The sequence below is a fragment of the Ascaphus truei genome, chromosome 10 (assembly GCF_040206685.1).
Source record: "Ascaphus truei isolate aAscTru1 chromosome 10, aAscTru1.hap1, whole genome shotgun sequence".
Classification (NCBI taxonomy): Eukaryota; Metazoa; Chordata; class Amphibia; order Anura; family Ascaphidae; genus Ascaphus; species Ascaphus truei.
The window spans coordinates 32,943,346-32,966,954 of record NC_134492.1 but is presented as its reverse complement, the minus strand read 5'-3'; the positions used below and the strand labels follow the sequence as shown (position 1 = coordinate 32,966,954).

At 39.7% G+C, this 23,609-nt stretch overlaps 1 protein-coding gene across 1 annotated transcript in view; it reads left to right on the top strand.

The window, feature by feature from the left end:
- Positions 1-23,609, top strand: part of DPYD (dihydropyrimidine dehydrogenase) — a 755,572-nt gene that overhangs the window by 117,298 nt on the left and 614,665 nt on the right. The window contains 1 exon segment of the mRNA XM_075616482.1: positions 22,243-22,325. Coding sequence (XP_075472597.1) covers positions 22,243-22,325 — 83 coding nt within the window.

The following is a 23,609-nucleotide window of genomic DNA, read 5'->3' as shown; positions in this document are numbered from 1 at the left end:
AACACTAAATAAAAACAAGATCAGGATGAAAATACATTGTTGACCATTTTTACTTCCTATTATATTTCCTTTTTGATAACACTTGATGACAGCAGTCCACCCCCATCCCGCCCCCACCTGCAAATGTTTAATAACTGCATGAAAATGTTTAATAACTGCATGATAAAACATACCACCAATTCCCTAATACATTAGAAAAAAGCAAAAAATAATAATTTGAACAAAGTACTTGCCAAAGCAGAGGTCAAAAAAGGGTCACTAAAAGATGTGTAAGGAACAGGACAATGTGACAAGAGGCAGAGAATTTATGATTCTTCTGATGAAGGTGTATCATCATTAGACCGTAATTGATGTGTTAAAGATTCAAATGTTTTAACAGTCTTTGTAAATAAAAGGTACTTTTTTAGTTACCGGTGCTCGCGTTTTCTAAAGCTAGCCTGCTGCTGTCCCTAATGTTTAATCGAATATCCAGGTAACAAGGAAGGAAGTAGTCACTTCGGATTTGTATCAATTTTATTTTATTATATCATCATTTCCTTCCACAAAGATTATGATGTAATAAAAGAAATGTGATACAAATCCGAAGGGCCCGCCTCCTCCTTCGTTACTTAAATATGAACAAGACTGGTGTGCCATTCTCCTTTGCCAAATCAAGATGCAAAAACGGCATAAAGTCATCCACTGGACTGAATAGTACCAATAATGTGACTGCAAATTAAGAAAAATATTAATGGGAAACAGAAAAAAAGCAAGAGGTCAACATTTAAAGAGTGATGACCAACCTTTCAGGTCTTACTATTTCAACACATACATACATAAATTAAGTGAATTCCTTCTTGGACACTGCTTATTGTCTTACTCGGCCAGTACGGTACATTTTATCCATGAAGAATTTAATTATTTATAAATATAGTTCCATATAAGCATATTTACAGAGCTACAGATGTAGTCTGACTAACTTTCCCCTTGGCCAGCAAATGCCAGGTTACGATTGTGGCAATGCCTAAACATGCAGCACTTGAGCAGAATGCAACTAATGTGGATTAGAGATGGGCACATTTTGGGGGCGGACAGGTCGGTTCCTTTGGTCCACGGATTTCAAAAAGAGCGATTTGTGTTTTGGGGATTTTTTATTTTAACCAATGACTCGGCGGATTCCGCAATCCTTAGATGGATTTAAAGAATCCAATTCGCAGTTTTAGCGATCTGTTTGGTGGATTCTTAAGAATCCGCGAACGAATTGCTGAATCCGCAGATTGGATTCTACAAATCCGTCCACGGGTGGTATCCAATGCTAGATTTTTATGAATCCACGCGGCTTCAAACTGACCAAATATAGTGTGTGATTTCCAGGAAACGGATTTGGACGGATTTGCGTATTTCTACCATGGCTGCTTGCAGCTGCACATTCCCTGCAGTACCAGGAAATTAATTTTGTTTCCCCGTGGCTCTGGTGGAAGGTACATCGGGCCAAGTGTCAAATGTAATCTTCAGACTTTACACTGTGCTTTTTAAAATGAATATGGTTAATAGCAAAACCATAAAATATAAAAATAGATTATCTGATCTAGGAAATTACATAAGGGACTTGCCTGACATTGTGCAACTATGTATTTCCATATGTGGTATGCGACAAAACACTTATCTACAATACATTTATTGTGCCATGATCTGCCCAATTACACATTCTAACAATGTATCTTTGTAACTAGTTTACATTTCCATTGTGTTTGTCTACAGCTTGGTGCTATAATTGAAACTATTCCTCTCTTATTTTACAGATACACCAAATAACATTGATTTCTGTTAGACCAATAGTAGATCTGAGCTTAAGCAATATGTTCTGTTAATTTCAACACTATGCTCCATTAATGACAATCGTTCCCTTAATAATTATTTCATAGTTAGATCAACCCTTAACAATTTCCGTATTAGATAAGTGAGAAACAATGTGTTGGCAAAATCTTAAAGTTGTCACCATGTTCTCATAGTTACCTATCCCTATGCTGCACTTGCTGCTCTTTAGGTCTGGAAATTATGATTCATTACTTAGACATGAATAGACATGGACACATATGAGTTTAATCTGAAAAATCCAATCCCCACAAAATACATTTTATTTGAGGGAGGGAAAAATGACATTGAAGTGTGTGATGCCGTTGTACAGTAGTTTACTGTATGAAGCCACTGATTGAAAATCATTTCACTATTTTTTTTAAAATACATTAGCCTCACTGTAGATGAGCGACACTTCAGTCTTGACCTTGTTCAAGACATAATAGATTATTTGTAGGTTGTTAAATCAGCTATTGACTTTACATACAATTACACATAGATTTGTTTAACATGAGCTTTTAAGACCATGTACAGTAGTTCTCTTCTAATGTCAAGAATTACTAGTGGGACTTGCTAGTTTATAATTACTTGGTAAGAATTTCTTCCTATATTTCACCGCCAGTTTTATATTTACTATTAGCCTGGTCACTGGGATGATTGCCTTGTTGAATGATGTTGAAAAAAAATGTAAATCAGTTCATTTAAAATCTTATGTCGTGTTTTTTTAAATTAACTATAAAGCAATAAACTTGGCGTGCTTAGAGCCCGCTATTTCCATGACCAAAAATAATGACAGACACATAATGTGGGGAAACAGGGCTGAAACGTTATTTAAATCTTCACTTACAACCTTTCAACAACCCCCCTGCCAGGCAGCCCGACAGCAGTTTAGAGCCCAAAGACTCCCGCTGCTACCCATATAAGGGAGAGCAGAATCATTCCACCAGGCCCAATAAGGGTGCAATCATACCTCAGAATTTGCTTACACCTCTTGGGCTCTCCCAGTCTGACAGGGCAACCCTCACCACAGCCAATGACATTTACTTACTAAATTGTCCTTGGCACCGCCATGGCAACTGCCTTCTCAATTCCCTCTTGAAGACTGTATTGTATTGTATTGATATTGTTTCAATATCTGACAGGCGTGTCCCATTCTTCCAAAACAAACCATCTATTGCCTCCTGTGAATCAGAATACCTTACTGATCATCCACCCAGACCCCAATTTTTTTTTCTTATGGCCTTGATGATCCTGCATTTTTCAATCTCCCTGGGATTTAAGGCACCAAGCTCAACATCAATTCACACAAACTTGTCTTCTCTACCGCTAGTGGAATCCTGATACGCCAAGCAATGTTCTGAAATGACCAAAGCAAGTATGTGCAAGTGTCACTAGTGTTGGGACCAACAAAGAGGTGAGAAGGTGTAACGCATATCTCGCACAAGGGTGATGCCCCTTCTTACGCTCAGAATTGGAGGACTCTTGACAGTTTGCTTCATTTGTTGGTTTAGTAACTTTGTCGAAGAGACAGTTGTTTCAGATTTAACAGATTAACAGAGGTTATTTGTACTATGTAATAATTCCCCCTATTTCCATTTGAATCTGCCTATCAGTGCAGAAAAAATGGGATTGTTTTTTAAATAGTGTTAACTTTACAGTGTTTGACATCTCAAGTATTGATTTAACTCAAGACGGCCTCCTTTATATGATTTTTGTACTCTCCCCCCCCCCCCCCGCATTAGCCCCCCATCAGTACCGTAGAGGGACTTAAACCTTTATACAAATTGTACCTATCTCTTTCCATTCCATTTAGACGTAAATGGTTCATGTGTACAACTTTGCTATGCCTGGTGTTGTTATTCATCAGATTGCATTATTTGCAGGAATATCATAATATCCTTGTTTGCAAGGAAAATTGTTTTTCACATCGGTAGTGTAAATAAGCACTATTTTGCTCATCAACTTCATTCTTTTTTCATAAATAGAAACTGGTGATATACAGTATGTATATGTCTATGTACTGTATGATGCACACACATGCACACACGTGTGTATGTATGTATGTGTGTGCATATATATATATTTATATATATATATATATATATATATATATATATATATATATATATATATATATATATATATATATATATATATATATAAAAAAAGAAAGTATGTTCTTGCTGTTCTGAACTTCTTTTCAGCATGCCTTGGGTAAAAAATAAAAAGAACAGTGCAGATAGCATGCCATTTTCTCTATTTCTTTCCTCAGTTGAAATAACACTCTTCCATTCAATCTTCTATATAGGGTGGCAATGTGCTCTCCATTTTAGCCATACGGGATTTGGAACAAGCTACAGTAATAACCTACATTTTTGGTTTTGTGGATTACAGCCAAAATAGAAATCACACTGGATGGTAATTGAAAATTTTAAATTCAGTTTTTATCAGGATCTTTTTGACTTTTTCAAATGATTCATCAAAGTATTTCTAAAGAAAGTGCATCTGAAGAATAGAGTATTTCTGTGTTAAGAAAATAAATCTGTTTCAAAGATGAGGTTTTGCAGAAATTGGACGAATTCTTCAGAAATTTGGACAATTGTTTATTAATCTGTTTTTAATCATTTTTTCTTTGGCATGTAATTCGGTTTAATTAGATTCTGGTCTGTTGTTTCAAGATTCCATTAACTGGTGGCTTATAAGCCAGCTGCTAAAGCAACAGCTACAGTCTAAATGAAATTCACATATGAGTATTTGGATGGTTTACAATTTTACCCTTGCTAATATATTCTAAGATTTTTGCCTAACATTTTTAACTATTCACCTGCAGAACACATCTTGAAATTTGCAAAAATTGCTCTCTTGAAGACCGTTAAGTCACAGTCATTGAATTCGGTGTTTGATTATTGTGCATAAATCAGACAATGCAGGCTGTGTATTCCCCTAATAATTATGCCTTCCAAAACATAGCGCATACTAAACAGTGTTCATATTTCTAGAAAATTGTAAATGTAAATATACTTTTCAGAGACATTAAAAAATTATATATATATATAAATTATTAGTTCCAAATAAACAACATATTAAGTTATTTATCTCATTGACTTATTTAATTTTTGTAATATTGCTTGTACTTTAAGGAAACAAAAAGTTATCTAAATGCAGCAGTAATACTGTAGTAAATATATTCAGGTAATTCTGACCAGTCATATTGCCAATGCTACAGTTTTGCACAGTGCTTAATCATTATTTATGATGGTTAGATATTGACTTACACTGAGATGGATCTTCCCCTGTCTCCTCCCAAGTCAAACTATATTGAGTTACCTGCTGGCTTAACTCCTCATGATTGGCAAAAGTGTTTGACTTTGCTGATGCATTGCAGCAGCCCAACTGTGTGACATATGAAAGCGAGGGATATCTGTTTTTCACGGTCTGTCTTCTCCATGCTACTTTGACTTTAAAAATGTAATTTATTTTAGAAGGGATTTTGGAGTAGGGTGTCAACGACAGAGCCAGTGACAGGTCACTGTACACCAAACACAGGGAAAGACTTCAGGATATTGTTGCTTTTTAAAGCACATCGATGGATATGAAACAAACTATAATTTGCAAGGCATTACAACCTCCTTTGGCACTCAGAGGATTGAGTAATATGTTGATTTTGGTATTCTATTTAACAGTTGTGCCATTGAAAACAATGGTTAAGGCGATAGCGCACACGCATAATATGTTATATTAATGGGGCAATAACATCTGCTACACCTGTACAGTTGTCTTGACTAATTGCTTAGCCCAGTGCTTAACACCTTAACACCTTACTACCGGTAACCACAACTAGAGTACACTTTGGAGTAACTAATGAATTGCTAAGTGTACATGTACAGATGCAGCCACGAGTATCCGAACACTTGCCTTGGAAAATCTGGGGCAATCCCCCAGTAATGCTGAGACATTTCTGCAGACAGACTAATGCCCTATCTGATTAACACAGCGGGGGTCCCTGGCAGTCCCATTCAGTTTGAACTGAATGGGACTGCCAGGGACCCCCGCTGTGTTAATGTAAACCCATCTTACACACTCTTTAATGTGTTCTACATATATTGCATTTTCTACTTTTTGCTCTGTTACGCTGCCTATTCAACATACAGTAGCAGATTTTTCCTGCATGTACTTAGTGCTATTCTCTGGTCAGTATCTAAAGCTGCAACTCAATACTACTTTGACTAGCAAATAACATGCTATAAATGCATAGAATTCTATTAGATTCCCCATATTAAAACTTATTGACATCCTGAATTTATCTACCACACAGATTGCAATTTTTCCAATAGCAAAGAACCAACATACTTACAATAATCCTCTGGACCAGCAACAGCAAATGTTATTGCAGAATGAAACTACTACTTCATGTCTCAAAAAAAAGTATATGATATGGACAGCATAACTCATAATGTAAAATTGTCACAGAATGCCTGAGGGGAGGTGCAATGGGAACATAAGAGACCCTATTTCCATCAAAACTAATCACAAAAAAGAGAGGAAGTTCCCAGCACTCAATCAGCAAAATAAGGTAAAAAATGTCAAAAGGACAAATGAGTAAGAAAAAGATATTTACTGTAAAAGCAGATATTAAATATATATATATTAAATATATAACAAGGCTAGTGCAAAAACACAAAACATATATATCTGACAGTCAAAACACGAATGAACAGAAAAATAAACAGTATAAGAAAATATACTTATCCACAATGAGGTTGAAAAAGACTGAGTAAAAAGCAAACGGGAGACAAAATAAACAACTAAAATAAAGGAGAGGAACAAGCACAAAATATGCAAAAAGGTGTGGGGAGTGTAAAGGGGGAAACGTTTCGAGGGGTGAACCCATCTTCAGGCCCATTCCCACCATTCCCAGCTCCTCAATATGAAGGCTCCTACACAGATGTAGTCAGAGTAAGAAATACACTGCGACAAAGTCCTTGTTTAAATGAATCTCAATGTCCAAACTAATCAATATTTACCATCTTAAGAGACATGCTGGGTTGACATCAGGTATGTTTCCAGCTTTGTTAGGTACGGAGGCTCAAAGTCACCAAAATGTGTGGTAAAAAGTTGTTCCCTTGAAGATATCAATGGGTGACATCTTCACGTTGGGGAGTGTAACCTCGTTCCGATGACTGTGAAGGGATGATCATTAGCCGGTCTCGACAAATGCACTCGCCTGCACACCACGGGCGAGTGCATTTTGGCCGCTGTTGAGTACTTACCTGCGGCGGTGAAATGATCTGTCTTCCCCTGCAAATTGTACTCTTTCCACTGTAGGTGGTGAAAAAATTGCCGCGCGGCGGCAAATGACGACACGTTGTCATGGCAGCGGGACACTACATGACGTTGTGATATCACGCGGCCATTTTTTCAGGACCTGCAGGGGAAAGAGTACAATTTGCAAGGGAGAAGATGGAGATCGCTGAACCACGCCTGCCGGACCCCGCCGCAGGTAAGAGATGGGGGTGGGGGGCGGGGAGGTTAGTGGGTTGGGGTAAGGGATACTATCCCTCCCCCCCACTTCCCACAAAGGGCCAAATACCCCCTTCCCCCACCCCCCTAACCAAAATAAAGACTAACACCCACCTCATTTTCTCCCACATAATTGATACCAGAGGCCGCAGGTCCTCAGGTGGTCCCCATGGGTGTCTGGGGGCCCTCGGGTGGTCCTTGTGGGTGTCTGGGAGCCGTTAGTGGTCTCTATGGGTATCTGGGGGCCCTCTGGTGGTCCCCACAGGTCTCCGCTGGCCTGCGGTACCAATCCTGTGGCCAAAAAAAATGTGCAATACATTGAAATAAATACACCCCCTCCTTGAATATATATCTGTATGGTTACTTTCCTGATTTGATGTACCATCTGTCCCACACTTTACCTATATATACTCCTTGCATTAACCCTGCAGTACATATATAGATTATGCTTCACCTCCGAGTGATCATGCTGTGATTGATACATGTGTATACACCTGCGATACCCATTGATTTTGGTCAAGAGACCGTATTGAAAGCTGTGATTCAGAAAGTCAAGATATTTGTTTTGTTTTATATAAGGTAACATACCTTTGGACTTATGACAAAAACAGTATCACCATTCCACGCAATAGGGATTTTTAATAATGTATATGTGTTTTTAATATCTATGTAGATTTAATAAAATTTTATTATTTTTGATTTCCCCTGTGAATCTGGGCACTACTCAGACATACAGTATCTAACTGTTGGACCAATTAAGTCCATGAAACATGACACTACACACATGACAAGAGATTGCTACCTAGAAGGGTTTCTTTTTTGATCAAACACTTTGATCACCACCGATACTATCATACTTACTACCCTTACAGCACCTGTCATTTACAATTACATTGTTCAATTTATTCAAGGTGATAGCGGTCTATTTCACTTATTCAATGTAAAATAACTATTATCCAGATATGGATAATAGCTCATTTGCCCATTTTTAAATAAAATATCAGCCAGCATAAATAAAGTAAACAAAACTTTCTACTTATCCCTGCCATCATTAAGGGCGTCCTCATCAGCATACTCCAGGCCCATGTCTTCCGTTTGTTCTCTGGTAGCGAGAGAGTGTTCTTGGTGCTTGTCATCTTTGGTCCTGCCTCCTGATATCCTTCCACTGCCATTGGTAGGCTGTTCCCAATGAATAGTCACGTGCGTCCCTCAGAAATATCTTCCTCTTCCTCGATTCAATGTCTCGGCTAAAAGCACAGATTGTATCATCAAGTTTCTTAAAACTTTGAATATCGGTTTCTGGTAGGGAGATTTTAAGAGTATCTTCTAACTTGGTAGTCTATGTTTCATTCGATCATTTTTTTTATGTTTTCTGTTGTTAATATGAGATAAAAAGAACACTTGTTTAATATCCCCTCCCATATATCACAATATTCTTTCTGTACAGAAAATAGGGCAGGTCTCAAGTGGTATCTTAAGCCTCTGAGGATGCATTTCAGGCAAAAATATTCAGCTAAAGTGGTTGCATTTAAAATAGCTCCAAAATTGTTTAATGTTTGAAGATTTTTTGGTGTGTCTGGTATGTGATCCTCTGAAAAAATCCATCAGCCTATACACAATGTGGCAATATGGACAGCATCTACTGTAAGTTATTATATGTGAACCTTGCAACTACTAGCCTCCTGGGGCAACAATCTCAGATGCGAAACACAACACAACTCAAATAATATAAGATAAGCAAAGAATGCCTGAAGGGAGGTGCAAGGAGATGGGGGTAGAAAATTAGTGACTGCCTTATCAGAGTAGACCTAGGGGACGAGACTCACTCACAGTAGGTACCCCGAAGGCAGGTACCTTTTGGATGTTGTATCTGCTCCCAATGTGAGAGTGTTCCAGAGGGTAACCTATTTTTTTTATCTCCTGGTGGGGGGAACAATTCTTCAGAATTGTTGTTAACACCTGCCTTTCTCATAATATGGTGTACCTCCTCACGCAAGCTGGACACAATGCGAGCCAATTACGATACCAGGTGATAGATGGGGTAGAACAAACCTGTTGAGGTGGTGACATAAGAAAACTTGCAGATGGAATCCGAATGGATTAGAGCAGCGGTGCGCAAACTGTGGGGCGCGACCCCCAGGGGGGGCGCGACACTGCCGACGGGGGGCGCGGGGTTTACAGAGGCCCCGCGCGCTTCCCGAAGGCACTTAAATTAAGTGCCGGGGGAGCTGCAGGGCCTCTGTAAACCTAACTTACCGTGGCTCCGGCGGCTTCCTCCCTGCGGCGCCATGGCAATGCGGCGTCAAAATGACGCTGCGAGGTCATGTGATGTCACGTTGCTATGGCAACGTGACGTCATTACGCCGGAGCGCGGGTAAGTTGGGGTTGGGGGGGGCGCGGGAGTGAGGGGACAGCCGTCAGGGGGGCGCAGTGTAAAAGGTTTGCGCCCCCCTGGATTAGAGTATTAGACACAATGTATCCTAATTGGATCAATAATGAGCTTGATCTCATCTGTTGTTTTTAGTAAGAGTGGTCTACTGTAGTTATCCTTGGGTTATCATTGAGATGGCCCTCCTGGCTATACTGTCCGAATTATTTGAGGTTCAGCCTGGATATCCTTTGAATTTACCCTTTTTTGCATAATTTTATTCCTCAGATTTCTACATTCACCGTATCCAACATTGTGCCATTGCTCCCTCTAATCGTGGGTGTGCCCCGGATTTTTCCACCTACTTCTCTGTACATTTATACTAGTGTCTGTTATCTGTCCTTTTCCACAGTGGTTCTATCCCACCTCTACCCAGCCCTCCATCACCTTCATTCTCGATTCGGCTCTAATTTGCTGTTACAGGGTTTCTTTCATTCTACAAAAGGAGACCTCTACTCCCAGTATCCTTCTCAAATATATTGTTGGGATTTTAGTTTTCTTTGAAATAGTGTTTTCCTCTTTTTAACCAACTATGGGTCTCATGCTATAAGCAGCGATAAGCCCCTTATCGCCAAAAAAGCCTATAGCAATTCAGTAAGCCCTGATAAGCTGGCGATACAAGAAAAATTGCCGTTTTTTGGGGGGGAAAAAAAATTGGCAAATGCACGGCGATAAGCCAGCTCCTCAAACTTGCTCAATTCTAGTAGCCCCGATCAGCTTATCAAGGCTGATCGCTGCTTTAGAATGGAGATTTCCTCTCCAAATTGCCACGCCACAAAAAGTTGGCAAGAAGGTGGTGAGAAGCTGCCGATGTGCAACGAGACGGCACTTAGGGAAAAAAATGCATTTTTCCTTCATCTAATTGATGCCGGAAGACTCCGGATCTGATATCCATTAATATCACCACCGGAGACCGCCGGCATGAATCAGATACATGAAAAATGCATTTACAGGCAAACTTCAGTACCTTAGCGCCTAACCACTAAGGCAATTAAGGGGTTAACCACCAGTGCCATGCTTACTGTGGGTAGCGGGGGTGGGTGAAGGTGGTATTTGGTCCTTGGTGGTGGCTTGCGGGTGGACTTAACCACTTCATTACCTTAGCGGTTAATACCGCTAAGGTAACGACGGAGTTAACCCCTCCCGCTACCCACCCGGTAAGCCTAAACATGCATCCTTGGGGATACTACCCCTTCACCCACCACCTCTACCCACAATACAAAAAAATTCACACAGCCCTACTAGCCACCTCCAAGGGCACCAAAAACCATTGCAACATTTAATAAACAATACACAACCCACCCAACCCCTGTGCCCCCACATACAACCATTATTTATTTTTTTTAGACACAGGATTAATACCACAGGCTGGCGGGGGTCCCCGGGTGGTCCCCACAGGTGTCTGCGGGCCCCACAGGGCACATGATTTTCACAGTCAATCAGATGGCGTGTGAACCATTTGCCCCCCAATTGTGATGTCACAGGCCATATTTAAGGCCGTGACGTCTCATTTGAGCTGAAGAAGCCGACAGGTCAACATCGTGGATTTAACATGGGGTTATTGGATTAACAGAGGAAGATAAAAACAGAAGATAAAGAAAAGCAAGAAAGTATCACAGATGAAGAAAGAAGAAGATGTTGGAAGATTAAAAGAAGAATTTTGTTACCTGTCCTGGATCTTCACGGTGGATGGCGTTGGATTGTGTTTCGTGATCTCACGGTACGAGAGCATGCTGATTCCCCAGGATTCGAAGGGCCAACGCTTCTAAACGTAAGATAAATATTGAATTGTATATACAGTATTTTGATTTTTACAGATTTTTTTGATTGGATTTTTCTTTTTTTATGTTTTTCATTGCACATTGACTGCTAATGTATTAATCTATGCCTGTTTAGGGTACAGATGAGTACAGTGAGAACCAATGCATTTTTTGCAAATGCATTTCTTCTATTGACTGTTATATTCTCTATTTCTTTTTATTCTTTAGATTAAATTGATTTGAATTGTGGTGGCTTGTTTTTTTCTTTTTACAGATTGGTTAGTGATTTTATTTAATGATGTATTTTGGTGGCTACTGGTTCTAATGTGCTGCTGCTTTTAGGTATTACATGTTGTTTTTTGTCTAGTGGTATGATTTATGTAATTGATTGCATAGTGGTTTTAAATATTTTATTGATTTGCCAAGTGGTTTCATTTCTTTAATTGATTGTGGTTTTATTTAGTTAATTGCTTGGTTGGCTGGTGCTTTTAATTTTTGTTTATGGGTGTTTAGGTACTTGTTGTATCTGTTTTATTACTGTGTATTTTTGACATTCATGCTTTTGTATTAGTGGGACCATTGACTGCTATAGTAGCTTATCATGCCCATATTATATAGGTATGATGTACTACTATGGCACTCAATGGGTACAGGGTGAGTATAGTGGGTCTGGGGTGGGTGGTTAGGCCTCCCGGGTCGATAGTGGGGCAGGGTGGGTTAACCCCTTAAATACTATAGGCCATTAGATTGTATTTTTTATGTTTTGTTGCTGGCATCGGAGGACATGGCCCTGCAGTATGCTGACGAGGACGCCCTTCATGTTGGCAGGGGTATGTAGAATGGTTTTTATATAATTTATTTATGCTGGCTGGCTAATGGTGTGTTTAATTATGGGCAAATAATCTATTATCCATATCTGGATAATGGTTACTTTGCACATTACTGTACTGTATGTGTTTGGTGGGGGAGGTGTATTTATTGAAATGTAGTTCATGTTTTTGTTTTTTTAATACAGGAATGATACCGCAGGCCAGCGGGGACCCATGGGGACCACCCGAGGACCCACGGATCCCCACAGGGTAGTCCCCGAGGACGCCCAAGGGGACTACCTGAGGACCCCCGGACACCCGCAGGAACCACTCGAGGGCCCCCAGACAACTGTGGGGATGACTCTATTTTGTCCTTTTGACATTTTTTGCCTTATTTTTCTGATTGAGTGGTGGAAACTTCCTTCCTTTTTTTATTACTAATTAATGTCCATGCTAAACATCTTTTGTAAGGAAGTGACACGAGGCAGTTCCAGATTAGTGTTGTAAGGTAGACAGGTAAAAAGTCACTTGTACCCCTGAGTTCACACCCCTCATTCCCCCCCCCCTGGTCATAGCCACACAGACCACCCCCTTCACATTACCGACACAGACACCCTCGTTACATTATCCCCACAAACCATTCCCACTTTCACATTACCCCCAAAGACCCTTAACTCAATAAAGGCCTGCATGTAGCTGAGCTGATGAGCTAAATAGCTTACTACATGTTGGGCCGTGTGTCTTAAGGCAGTTTGGTGCCTTAAAGGGCACAGCCTGACATGTCGCATTTAGCAGGAATGTTATGAAGCAAGGAGGAAACAGGGAGGTTGCCTTCTTATAGGCCAGACCAATCACATGCTGTAGATCAGGAAACAGACCTTACTAGTTGAGCCCTAACACCTGGTGGATACATTAAGTTCACAAATGTCTGGATATAAGAATGTTATATGTCAGGAGTAAGAAATATTCTCACTCTCATTGCTGAATGAGTTGTATGGCTGTAGAGTCAGACTACAATAGGATTGATCAGCGGAAGAATTGTACATCACGACCACATCGTTAATCACAAATAAGTGTTCCTGGAGAATGGTGACCCTCGTCCACCCCCACCCCCCAAGCTATTTCAGAACTTTGTCCTTTCAAGACATGAAGTTCAGGAGATTATTATGTGACATCTACTAAATTGTAACACTTGCAAATGAGATGGAAGACAAAGGACATAGTTGACATGCTCCCAGGAGTGAATATTTTACTACTTAATACAGAAATTCCTCCTAGTACCTACTTCTCCCTTTTTTTTGTTTTAACATTGGGGGACCACAAATAACCTTTGGGATTCCCTGGTTCAGCTAAGGGTAAAAGGGAGGGTATTGCTTCATGAATGGCTAACTGATGTTTAAAAAGTGGAAGATTGCAGGACCACTCGGGTCCCCTCTGAGCACTTTTTTTTTTAAATGAAAGAAGCATGGCATAGTTATACAAGGCTCATGTCATAGTAAGACTTAATATACATATGTTAATTAGACTTAATATGTGTTAATTTGTGTGATGGAAATGGTTAGTGTAAAATAGCAATGCAAAGAAGGAAATGTATATGAGTCAAGAATTAGAATGAAAGCGTGAGGGGTCTGGGCTATTGGTAGAGATCAGGAAGTCTGTATATTGGGATACCTCATTATATAGCACATTTGCATAGAAGTAAAGAAAGTTAGTGGCATAGTACGATGTGTTTATGGAGAATGAGACATCAACTCCTTACAGTACATCAGTTAAGGCCTGTGTATAATGTATGTAATGTTTGCATGAGTTTATGTTCTCATGATTTTCCTTCTCTCTGTGTTCTGAAATTTCCCTTGGCAATTGTTACTTTCATGTCTTTTGTAATATGATTGGGGCAACACAAGTGTTCCCCCATAGGCGTATCTGTTTTTTGTGATTGATGGTGTGGCAATGAATGTTCATTCTTTTCTCTTAAGTATGTCAAAGTCCTATAATTTCTCTGTTTCTTTGTGGAAAAACGACTATTTATGTTGTTCATAAAGTGTAAAAAGGGCATAGAATCCAAAGCCCCTTAGTGTGGGTTTGGTAAGCCCCCATGATTAAAACCAAACTACTGTACATTAAACTTTGGCAGCAGAAAGATTCTGTGTATATGATAGTTACCATGACCTACCTGACATATAAACACTGTTAGGATCAATTTGTGTCACGGACAGAATATGTATTTATTTGATTTTAAATTGCTACTTATTATAATATATATTTTTTTGTTTTGCACTTTCAATTTATCCATTGGTGTAGGTCTGGTTGTTTTAATCTAGTGTAGCCCTTTTTCTGACACTCTAAAGAGACTACGGGTAACTGCACGCACCTGTGGCTCCAGGAGATCTGAGCCTCTGCTAGCTGGGAGCCTGGGGTAACACTTATTAGCGCAGCGCCTCCACTTACCCAGGATCCCCGTGATGTGAGATTCCCCTGGGCAAGAAACATATACACACAGATATGCTTGTAACTGATTTTACTGTAACGCAATAATTGTCTTAGCACTCTATATGGCATCACACATAACATATACCTTATACTATACACTTATCACTAACTTAGCTAACTGGTAATGTCCTTATAACGTGAGTGGCTCAGCCACGCTCTTAATGAGTATTGTCCTGTACAGTAGTGGCTCGGCCACACTCTTAATGAGTATGTCTCTGTCCCGTCACCGCGTGCCCCACACACCGTGTCCTTGTACTAATAGAAAGATTGCTCAGTGTATTTAGGCCTTTGGCCACTCACTAGTGTCCCCAAAGAGTTACGCCTAAGGCGGGATCAGCGCCTGTTGACCGGTGTTGGTGCACTTGCTGTAAATACCTTCCAGTCACGGCGGTGACCGGTAACACTTCAAAAAGGATCAGACGAATCCTTTGCTCGTCTTTGATGTCCGCAGTGCAGCTGTCTGGTCCCAAACAGCTCACCACCAAACTTGCTCCGCACACTTGTCCCTAACTGTCTACACAGTAAGGTGACTGATCACTACCACTATGGGCGTCCCTGCAGCACAGCAGCCTACTGTGACTCAGGGATTCTCCTAAGGGCCTGCGGGGTAAAGCTGTCCTATGCAGGCGGGTCACGGACCCCCTGCACGCACACACCCTCCTCCTTTACCTTCCGGATCCCCTCTGCCTAGTGTGGTCTCTCCCCCACGCTTCCCTTTCCTCCTCCCGTAATCCCAGCCTTCTGATTGCCTCCTGACATCAGCTGACTGTCCCAGAGCTCATGGGAGTTGTAGTTTGCCAACGGAGCCTTTTCCCTATTGGTCCGTCGTTCGCGCGCTTACACCGCGCATGCGTGACCTCTCCGCTCTCTCAGTGCCCTCTGAAAGGTTGCGCAATAACATGGTGGTGCCCTATACTATCGGGCCGCCGCAGAACCTGCACCACTCTCTCCAAGCCCTCACTGCAACCACCTGAGGTAATTAACACATCCCTACACTAGTGATTCAGATTTTAGTTCAATCTTTACAGGTAACTTCTTTAAATGCTTACACCAACAGAAATTAAAATGCTCATCGTAAAATAAACAGCAGCAGCAGCCCATAACTTTCATTATTAAAAAACATGTTACAAATGCACTGAACTCTATTAGAGTTTAAATGTTTCAACTTAATGACCCCTTGCACATTCTTCTTGTATGTTAGGTTTAAAGCAGCAATTCAGGATTGGAATGAAAAAATGTGCTGTAAAAATAAACGTGTGTGTGTTGTGTGTGGATATGTACTTTTTTATTCTGCAGTGTGTGTGTGTACATTATGTATGTACGGTACGTGTGTATGTATGTATAAATATATATATATGTATGTTCTCATTTATTCTGCTCTGTGTGTGTGTGTCAGATTAGCAGAACATTCCCCTCCCCCCCCCCCCTGCTTCAAATGGTGTAATAAAATGTAGAACAAGGCAAAAAGGGAGCACCACAACCAGGAATAGAATATACGAAAAAAGGCTACTGTATATCAAAAAATGGTGCACCATGGAATACATGCGTATATAAGAGAATAGTATATCCCAAGAGGGGATGTGGAGATCTCCAAAAAATTGGGCACACATTCATACAGTATATGAAGATATAAACAATCATTTAATTCATTATAGACAGGGAATGTACAACACTAAAAACACTTCAAAATCGAAACATAAATCAGTGAGATCGGGACAGGACACCAAGCAATAATAGTGTCAGTGTATTGTCACATAAAGAGAGTGCAGCAATTGTATAAAAGTCATACAGTATGAGGAAACTACGGTAATAGGATCCTCACTGGCCAGAATAACAGTACCTGAGTTTGTACATGAGGTCTCAAGAAAATACCAATACATTGGCAGATAGGTTCACATAAACCCCCAATTCCCGGCACGATCAGTCTACCTGGTGGAGATTGATATGTCTCCTTTTTATATTTCCACGTCTCTTCACTCACTGGATTTCTAAAATGACATCACTACGTATTCGTGGTATAAAATGACGGTGGACCTACTATTGCAACCATACCCCTGATGAAGCAATATGCATAACGTACGTCAGGTTGCAGTTTAAAGCAGATGTTGTGTGCCGTATAGGGCTTTTTGGCGTTTTCCTACCTGTAGGCGCCGTTCCTCTAACAAACTGAACTAGGACTGTGGACGCATATATTTCTTTTTTTTTTTTTTGGAAGACTATTCAGCGGATAGTAGGGTGATACAGAGTATATACTCTGCCTTACATTTACCCTGTAGGACCATTCAGTCTATCTACTGTATCTGATGTTTGAGTGATATCATGTTAATATGATGATCCTTATGTATTTCCTGATTCACTATGTACCCGGGTACTGTTATTCTGGCCAGTGAGGATCCGATTAGTTTCCTCGTATGACTTTTCTATTATTGCTGCACTCTCTTTATGTGATGATATACTGACACTATTATTGCTAGGTGTCCTGTCATGCTCTCACTGATTTATGTTTAGATGTTGATGTGTATTAGTGTTGTACGTTCCCTATCTGTAATAAAATGTAGTCGCTCAAGACAAGGTGAATAAAAAATTGCACTCGCAATTTCATTGAATTAAAATTGCATGTGTGTGCAATTTTTTACTTACCTTGTTATAAGTGATTACATTTTATTACGCCATAGGAAGACTTTTTTGCACTTGTCTTTTACTTGAGCAGCATCACTTTAATGGGAACCATACCTGCCTCCTATTATGTACTAACTAGAGAAGGGCACATTTTACTTGTGAATTCGGATCCCCAGCGGATTGGCCGGTTCCTTTAGTCTGCGGATTTCAGCAGATCAATGTCAAAAAGAGCAATTCGCGTTTGGCAGATTTTTTATTATTATTGCCAATACACATCTGCGGATTCCACAACCTATGGACGGAAAACGAGTTGTATCCAATGGTGGATTTTGATGAATCCGCGTGGATTGAAACGACCCAAATTCATTTGCTGATTTTGGGGGTAACATCAGCGAAGATTTGGGAAACAGATTTGGTCGGATTCGCCCATCTCTAGTACCATTTAACACCTTAAGTCATAAATCGCATTCTGCACAGGGGGAGGGATAGGTTTCAGTCACAGATACATTCCAAGATGCACTGTTTTTAAGTAAAACCCTTTCTTGCTTTATCCATTGTAACATCGCCGGAAGAAGAGATCAGTGTTTCTCGAATGCTCGCACAAATAAAAGCATTTTGTTAGCCACAGAACGGTATCGTCTATTAGTTTTTGATTATTAAGCTCGGCTAACACAGTACAGATACCTCTACATTTTATATATATATATATATATATATATATATATATATACAGTGTTCGACAAACCTATACATTTGCTCGCCCATGGCGAGTGGATTTAACATTGTGGCGAGCTCCTATTGGCCCAAACAGCACACGTTTGGTACAAGGTGGCGAGTAGATTTTTTTGTGTGGCGAGTAGATTTTTTGGTGATTTGTCGACCACTGTGTATATATATATATATATATACATATATATATATATATAAAAGTATACATATATATATATATATATAAAAGTATACATATATATATATATATATATATATATATATATATATATATATATATATATAAAAGTATACATTACCGCATAGCAGCAAAAAGGGAGACAGCACTCAGGTGGATGAAAATAAATGTATTAAATACAGCACATAACTCCTATATATATAAAATGTAGATTCCTTACCAGGCAGACCAGGAGTCCAAGATCACGCAGCAAGAACCGAGACAGCACTCAGATAGATATCAAATATAAATGTATTGAAAAAAAAAAATTTCAATACATTTATATTTGATATCTATCTGAGTGCTGTCTCGGTTCTTGCTGCGTGATCTTGGACTCCTGGTCTGCCTGGTAAGGAATCTACATTTTATTCAATATTATATGGGACAAGCACCGGCTTTCTACCTTTATTGCGAGTGACATCTGCCTTTGTACACACACATATATATATATATATATACATATATATAGCTGGATGTTACAAAAGCATCTGTAAGTAGTAACAACAATCCGTATTGCTGGGTGATTATTCTTGGTGGTTTAGGGAATGGTGCTTTAATACGATATGCTACTTGGGTTGGAAACCATTTGTAACACTAAGTCTATTCACTCAGTATTGTATTGCAAGGGATAATGCAATTTGCTGAATCTTATCCTAACAATATAACTTTGTATTCTACTATATGTCTAAAGCAATGCACGTGGAAGACAGATGTAATCCACTCTAGATTTGTATTTCTTAAAAGAACTTTAGAGAAGTGTAAAATGAGCCAGGGAAAAGCACCTGCTTTGGTTTTTCACAATAGAAGTTCTTGAAGGATTAACGTACAGAGGCCGAGCTGTTAAGGTGATTTCTTATGTTTAAGATGCATGCAATACACTGAATCCTTTTTCCCTACTTATCAAAGACATGTCACATCATGCTGATGCTCAGGAGAGTATATTTCTCATTTCATAGGCCATGAAACAGCTTTCACAAATTTGGTTGGCAGTTCATTCCAGAGAACATTTGATCAAAGAAAGATATTCAAAGCATTTTCTTAAATTTTTTGCTATACCTGTTGTATAATACCTTGCTCCATTGTTACAACATGTGGGCTGGTTCGGACTCCTTCAATTTGAAAATGATTGTCCACTTTTTTTTATTTCTTTTGTACTCTCTTAACAGGAAACAGTTTGTACAATAATTCAGCAGTACTTTCCGAGATATTTCAATAGGTGACAGAGCCAGATTAAAAGTATATTTGGCCCTACGTGCGTACCTGACACAGCCATACGCACACCATTTGCCTACTTCCTTTAGAATGCTCAGTGCACTCACATACAAATATATACATTCAGACTTGCTTTGAATTCTTTTGGGACAATGTAAACTCTCCAATTTATGCCAAAGCAGTCACCTGCATCACAATTGCAACAACAGTAAACCTGCTGTCTTTTTAAAAATTACTATATGTTAACAGAAAATACACTTGCTAACATTTGGAAAAAGCTATTGTGTAAACCATTGTGTACACACACACAAAGGCTCCCACTAACACACTCAATACCCCTGTGCAACACCCCTAACAGACTATTCCATTAAAAATATTGTATCGCTTTTATTAACTCAACATTTTAGACAGTGATTTTCATTGTAAGGTACATGGGGCTCCAGATTCACAAAAGCATTTAATCTGCTCAAATAGTACAGTGGTAACAGCTCTACCTTTGATGAATGATGTCCACAGTTTAATACCTGCCATTGATTCAATTGCAGGGAAAGAAATACAAATTCATTGTAAGCTCCACATTCATGTCAGATACTGTGCTTCTTATGCAAGAGGTTCCAGTTTCAATGCCTACTGTATCTCTCCTTGTCAAAAAATTCAACTAGCATACAATTTATGTACAGTATTCTGCTTAGTTTATAAATCTTAATGAGTCTGTTTCTGCTATCTTGAAGGCATCACGTTTTTCATGGATCACAGCAAAAATTAAGCAAACCATTTAAGTCAGATTTTGATTTCTTCAATAATTGCCTTCATCAAAATATGATTGAACTGTATTAAGCATTAACGGGGCTAAACTGTTATTTCAAGTATAACAACAACTTTATTCAGTATAGGTTTTGTATGATGTAAATACCAAAATATCACTTAAAATGAATTAAAGCCACTGTTAAGTCACATACTCTTTCTTGCCCATTACTGCCGCATAGGATTTTTTTTATTTTAAGGGGAAAAAGTAGGTTTTCTCAAAAGAAAATGGTGCTTTCTGTACTGGTACATATTGCAAAGAAAAGAAGGGGTACCCCGCTTCTGTAATGCTCACTGGGAGAAGACTTTGTCTTTAAATCTTTAGCCATAGACAGTTTGTTAGACACAGGATTCCTTACGTCCAAAAATATAAACAATTCCCATACACACACCACTAGCCTGTTATAGGTAAATCTTATGTGGTGATGAGGGGTGGACTGATCACATAAATGAAGTAACAAGTTTAAAGTTACTCACTGCTGACCTTGTGGGATTCCCTTGTCCTGTCGGCGTGCTCCTGCCTTGAGGTATCTGCAAACAAAGTGGGAGGAAATGGCGGTGCATCTGCTGCTGCTGAAGATCACATCTGACCAAAAAATTGCAAAGAACTAGGTGCAAAAAGGTTTATTAAAGGCACATTAAAAACAGCAAAAAAATACCTCTGACGCGTTTCACGTGGAAACCCACGCTTTATCAAAGAGCTTTTGATAAAGCGTGGGTTTCCACGTGAAACGCGTCAGAGGTATTTTTTTGCTGTTTTTAATGTGCCTTTAATAAACCTTTTTGCATCTAGTTCTTTGCAATTTTTTTGGTCAGATGTGATCTTCAGCAGCAGCAGATGCACCGCCATTTCCTCCCACTTTGTACTGGTACATAGCACTATATTAGGCCTATTCTAGTAGGTTTGATAACAAACTCATCAAGGATTTTGACCACTTCTCGAACGATTTGGCATGTGTAGCTATTCAGAAAGCTCCGATAGCAGGCCAAAATCGCTCAACAAGTGCTTCTTCCCGAGCGGCAGCGCTCCCGCAAAGACACCGAGCGGGAGGTCAAAAACAGCTCAAATTCCCATTTCTTGTGAAGAAATCACTCTATTCTAGTATCTCCGACAATCTCATTGAGCCTGCAACTAGCAAGCAACTCACAGATCGCATCTCGTCACCTCAAGGGTGGCGAAGATGGGATTTGTGGTATGACTTGGAAGATTTATTTTTATTACATTGGATTGATGCCGGGAGTCTCCGGAGCTGACACCCATCAATACAAGCTGCTACAATACTCTGTTAAAATTGAAATAGAAACAGTGCGATCGCCTGTAGGCGCTTTACAGGGAGATGCAGCTCTTACAGACTGCAGGCAGAGCGCACGGGCAGAACTTAGAAAAAGGCTGAGATAAGGACACTGCTATCCCAAGCGGTATTGGCATCTTCCTACCTCACGGTTTGTGACTTGCGGTAATGCTTTCTGATTCTTTCTGAACACCGTGATAACACAGATATGTCAGACCGTGAGGTGGGGTCATGCCAAACCGTTCGATTTGGCAGTGATTTTATCGAAGCTACTAGAATGAGTCCCTAAGGGTGTTATAGTAGGCCATAAAAAACATTGACAGGAGGCTATCCAGGAAAACCATATCATAATAATGCAACATCTTTATTTGCATTTTTCTTAACTTCAATAATAATTATTTATTGCAACAGTAAAGCATGCTTTGTACAGTGGCATAATCAATACAATCAATCACACTTGCACACACGTTGCCCATTATGTACATTGCTGGAATACCTAAAACTAATGGAAAATATCTCTTTGTAGAAATGCGAGAATCTGGAAAATAATTTTGATGACATCAAACATACGACTCTTAGTGAACGAGGAGCACTTCGAGAAGCAATGAGGTAAGTCTGAATCGCCATAGCAACAATCATCCATGTGGTAAAAGCAAAAGTCATTCTTCATTATTGGGGGAACAAATGAGTTCATTGCCACCATTCAGCTCAGTTCTCCAAGGTATTAATTTGTCATTGGAGAGGTTTCTCTTGAGGCTGTGTTTTGGTTTGAAGCTGCATAAATGTTAAGCCTCGCTGCGCAGTAAAAATGTAAATGTTTAATTGGTTACTTGAAATGCTTAAGGTTTCCCTGATTTATATTTATACTAACCTGACTGAATGGAAATGTTACATTGCACAGTGCATGTGTTGGACAGATTGAATAGTTTTGTTTTAAGCAACCCTGTATTTGCATCAGAACGTTACTACAACGTTTGATTTCATATTCTAGAGCAGTGGTGCTCAACTCCAGTCCTCTAGGCCCCCCAACAGGTCAGGTATTCAGGATATCCCTGCCTCAGCACAGGTGGCTCGATCGGTGGCTCAGTCAAAGACTGAGCCACTGATTTAGTCACCTGTGCTGAAGCAGGGATATCCTGAAAACCTGACCTGTTTGAGGGGGTCTTGAAGACTGGAGTTGAGCACCACTGTTCTAGAGCAGGGGTGCGCAAACTTTTGTTGCTGCGTCCTCCTGCCGCCTCTCCCTCGGTGCTTGCCCCCCCCCTTTACCTTAGTGCAGTGTCAAATGATGCCGCGTTGCCATAGAGACGCACCCTGAAGCCGGCTGAATCTCGGTAAGTTGAGTTACAAAGGCCACGCCAGCCCCTCGGCATTTAATTTAAATGCCTTGGCTAAAAGTGCGGGGCCTCTGCAACAACCACTGCTCCCCCCAAAAAAATCTCACGCCCCCTAGTTTGCACACCCCTGTTCTAGAGTATAGCAGTGAGAAAACTTTACTACACTGCGCCTACCTTAGAACTTGAAACTACATTTTCTTGTTATTTGACTGTATGGGACTTTGATAGCCTTATGCAAATTCTCATAAATTCTCATTTTATGTAAACTTACATATCACATGTAGATTTACTAGGGCCTTATGTTTGATAGCAAATCACTGGGTTTACTTGCATATTCCGTTGACTCCATCAGGTCCCCGATATAAAAGTTGTGGGTATCTGTATACAATTTGCCTTGTGTACCCTTGACTTCATTTGATTTGTTAAGAATTGTCACCTCTACATTTTTCTTCTAATTTTCAATTGAATACAATATACTGATACGTAAACATATTTATTTATGGTACTTACAACTAAAATGTCAAACAATATAGATAAAGAGTTACATTTTTGCTTT